The sequence below is a fragment of the Brachyhypopomus gauderio genome, chromosome 10 (assembly GCF_052324685.1).
Source record: "Brachyhypopomus gauderio isolate BG-103 chromosome 10, BGAUD_0.2, whole genome shotgun sequence".
Classification (NCBI taxonomy): Eukaryota; Metazoa; Chordata; class Actinopteri; order Gymnotiformes; family Hypopomidae; genus Brachyhypopomus; species Brachyhypopomus gauderio.
In genome coordinates, this window is record NC_135220.1 from 17,703,525 (window position 1) to 17,707,013 (window position 3,489).

At 44.9% G+C, this 3,489-nt stretch overlaps 1 protein-coding gene across 1 annotated transcript; it reads right to left on the reverse strand.

Annotated features, from left to right (window-relative positions):
• Positions 1-120: 120 nt before the first annotated feature.
• LOC143525785 (tyrosinase-like) lies at positions 121-3,125 on the reverse strand. Its single transcript, XM_077020098.1, has 5 exons — positions 2,210-3,125; positions 1,733-1,949; positions 1,153-1,300; positions 804-985; positions 121-559 (listed from the first exon to the last, which is right to left on the reverse strand). Exons 1-5 carry the CDS (start codon positions 3,029-3,031, stop codon positions 318-320), a joined length of 1,611 nt encoding a protein of 536 aa, XP_076876213.1. The 5' UTR covers positions 3,032-3,125; the 3' UTR covers positions 121-317.
• Positions 3,126-3,489: the final 364 nt, after the last annotated feature.

The following is a 3,489-nucleotide window of genomic DNA, read 5'->3' on the forward strand; positions in this document are numbered from 1 at the left end:
GTTAGTCATTACAAGTACTCCGTTTCTTAACGAGTTTTAACAAAATTAATGGATAGGAAACGTTGATGGATTTTAAACCAAACGTTTATTTAAGAAGAAACGTAATGAATAAAAAGCGTATCGAGGCACGAATTAACCAAATACAGGCTCAGAAATAAATCAAAACCAGTTGATTTCATCGGGACGCATTCTGACTACTATCACGAGTAGGTTACGTGCATTATGCTCTACATCTCTAAATAATAACTAAGGCAGCGTGCGCGAATGTTGACGGATGAGATTTATGGACGATGTCGCCACCTAGTGCCGACGACCATTCATGACATCATGGCGCTGTAAGATGAGGAAGAGCCTTCGGTGTCGGTGCTTATTATGAGGGGCTGCTTCTCAGAGTCCAGTGGCCTTCTCCTCCGCCGTAATAAACACATGCGGACTGCAGCCAGCCCCACAGCCAGAACGCCAGTGCAGAGGGCCCCCAGGACCGCTGCTCCCAGAAGCCAGATCCAGAGTACTCTCACCTCCTCTAGATATGATGCCACGTTGTCTATGAACCGTTGACCTGCAGCGGTACAAGCAAGAAATTGTGTAAGAAATTAGGAAGCAAATCAGAAGTCAACACAATGTACTTGTGTTCATACATGAAGACAGTGACTCTTTGATAACATTAAACATATTAAACCTATTAAACTGAGCTGCTTGACCTCTCGAGATTCCCAGAGCTTAAAAGAGTTTAGTCGCCTCGTGATCAAAAAAAAAAAAAGTAGTACTGATAAGGCTATAAAAATATGCAATTGTGCATTCACCAGGATCTTGGAGGTAGGCGTACTCATAGCCCATGTCTTTGCTGGAGAGGAAGTAGTCTCCGTTTCTGTACAAGGGGATGAAGGGCGCCATGTAGTATTCACTGTTGTGTCCAATGGGTGCGTTGGCTGAAGGATAATGAGATCTATCAGGCTGGTGTCTCCTCAACCACTGCTCATAGATACTGGGGAAAGGGGACATGGGTTCAAACTCAGCCTGTCACCTTGTTGTAAATACTTGTTAGATCGACAATATTATGATGTTAAAAAGCAAGTATGTAAATCACTGTGTGGGCAAGTGGGAATATGGAACTGTGAAGGCTGTGTTCCACGTCTCCCCACCACGTGTTACCTGTCCACGAAGGCGTGGTGCAGGATGAAGATGGGGTCGTTGGCAGAGCCCTGCACCGAAGACATGGAGCCGTTCATGAAGACGTGCACGGAGGCGTGCATCCCCATCTTGGGACTGCTCCCCAGGCCGGTCTGAGGGTCTCCAAACCCTGCGAAGGGGAAACACACCACAGGAAGCATGGGGCAGACTCTAGACTGTACGCCCTGGAGATAGTCCAAGGTGGTGAAGGTGAAATTAAGGGTTTTAAGGATGTAGCTATGTAGCAGTTCAGGGTAATTCCAACAGAACAATGATCGGATAGGTATTATAATTAGATGATTATACATTCATTAGCTTTACTAAGAACACCTTGAACAAGAAAGCTTTGTTAAGACATTAAACTACAGTTCTCATTTGAAAGTGACTTCAGAGGCGCAACATTAACTACAGTTCAGAGTTAAAAACCTGTGCTGAACTGACTTAGTGTTCTAAACGAATACAGCAAGTGTTCATTCAGCAGGTGATTTCACAGCATATCCTTATCATTAAAAGTGGAAGTCTCCATTGTGGTCATGAAATGTAGTGTGTTGTGGTATTGAACCTTCGAGAGTGTTCCTGAAGCTCATGTTGGCTGTGACGTCCATGTCTCCAGTGTCGTACTGGGCCAGGTTGAGCGTGAATTCCACGTTAGCGGCCGTGGGCAGTCCGTCTGCCACGTTCCGGTCGTGCTTACCGGGGTTCCGTAATAAAGGACCTTCCTCCCTGCCGTCGCACAGCACACCTCTCATACTGTACTCTGGTGCTCTGGAACAAATCACCTGTAGAGGGCGCTATAATACTCAGTCTTGGGCAACCGCAACTGAACCAACCATATCATCCATAGATAGGTCTCAATATGAATCGGTGGTATCTTAAATGTCATTTAAAACATGTGGTGGTCTATAGTGGTCTATATCAGAAACGGTATTTAGTTAGCACCTAAGTATTTGTTAAAATCTTGATACAGTTCATTTTTCTTTTTAGTTTCTAATATGAGTTTATATTACTTAATTTTGTAAATATAAAGTTTTTAAATTACCTTCCAGGAGGAGAACACAGATGATGGACTGATGAGGTTCGGGTTAAGACGACTCTGACTCCCCATGAGATCGTCGGTGCACACGTCGCAGTCTCGTGCGTCTCTCCAGTCCCAGTAAGGGACGGTGAAACTGAAGTCTCCCGTTAATTTCCTAATCTCGTGTTCCCAACGCAGTAAGTACACTCTGTGCCATGGCGGGAAAGCGGGAGCCCAGTGCCCAAAATCCACCTGCCTCCACACGTTATTAGTCCCACCAAGCATTGCGTTTCGGGAAACATAATAGTGCATCCAAACGAAGAGGTCGTAGATAGAGACGTTCAGAAACATCGGGGTGGTGCTATTGATAATTTCATTGTATGTTCCGGTGGCAATCACATAATCTTGGCTTACTGTGTTCTTGGCGAGATTAAGGTAAGCGATAAAGTTCTGCCTTTCTGTGGCTGACAGCTGGAAAATGTTTTTGCGAACAGACTCGCGTCTCTCCGCGCAGTTTGGCCCAAAGTAGCCGAAACTGCAATCGCCGCAGTTATGACCCATAAAGTTTTGCAGGCACCGGCATGTACGGTTGAAAAACACAGTTGGCCATCTCTCTCTATCGTCAATACCTTTAAAAGGGTATTGCGGGCCGTCTGGCTGCTCGGATACTACCACATCCTCACAGACACCTCGACCTGATCGCGTCCCACAGGGTGATCCATCTTCCCAAACGGGGCAACATTCCTTAGAGCCGAGAACATCTCTGCTAATACACTGCCGAGGAAATTGTTCGTACGTTGATTTAAAAAGTTGGAGGAAAAATGTAATTAGACTTAGCGACCTCATCCTGTCTACGACGATTGTTCTGTGACTTTGAGGTTAATTATTTTACATGGTTGTTGAACGGTTTTCTACGCCCACTGTCCGCTGATTTTCGTCACATGTCTCTCAGCCCCAGGGGTCATTTCAGTGTAAAAATTCTTTCAGTGAAATCCGCCCACTGCTGGCACTTAAGGCTCATCTCTTGTTTTAACGTTGCGTTTTTCATGAAAAAGTGACTGCGATTGTTAAATGTTGTAAGACTTGATAGGTTTTCATTGTCACAGACTTGACAACGTCGTTCAAAGACAGATGTGCCCGCCATGTGTGTCTAGTTGCAAATTTTGCTTCAGTACTTGGAAGTACATGAAATTCCGAGTTCGATGTACAGTACACGGTTTAACCAGATGATGGCGCTGCGTACAAATAACAAAATTAGGGTAAGAGTGCCACTTAAGCAAACTCGAGTAAAAAAAGAGTTTTAT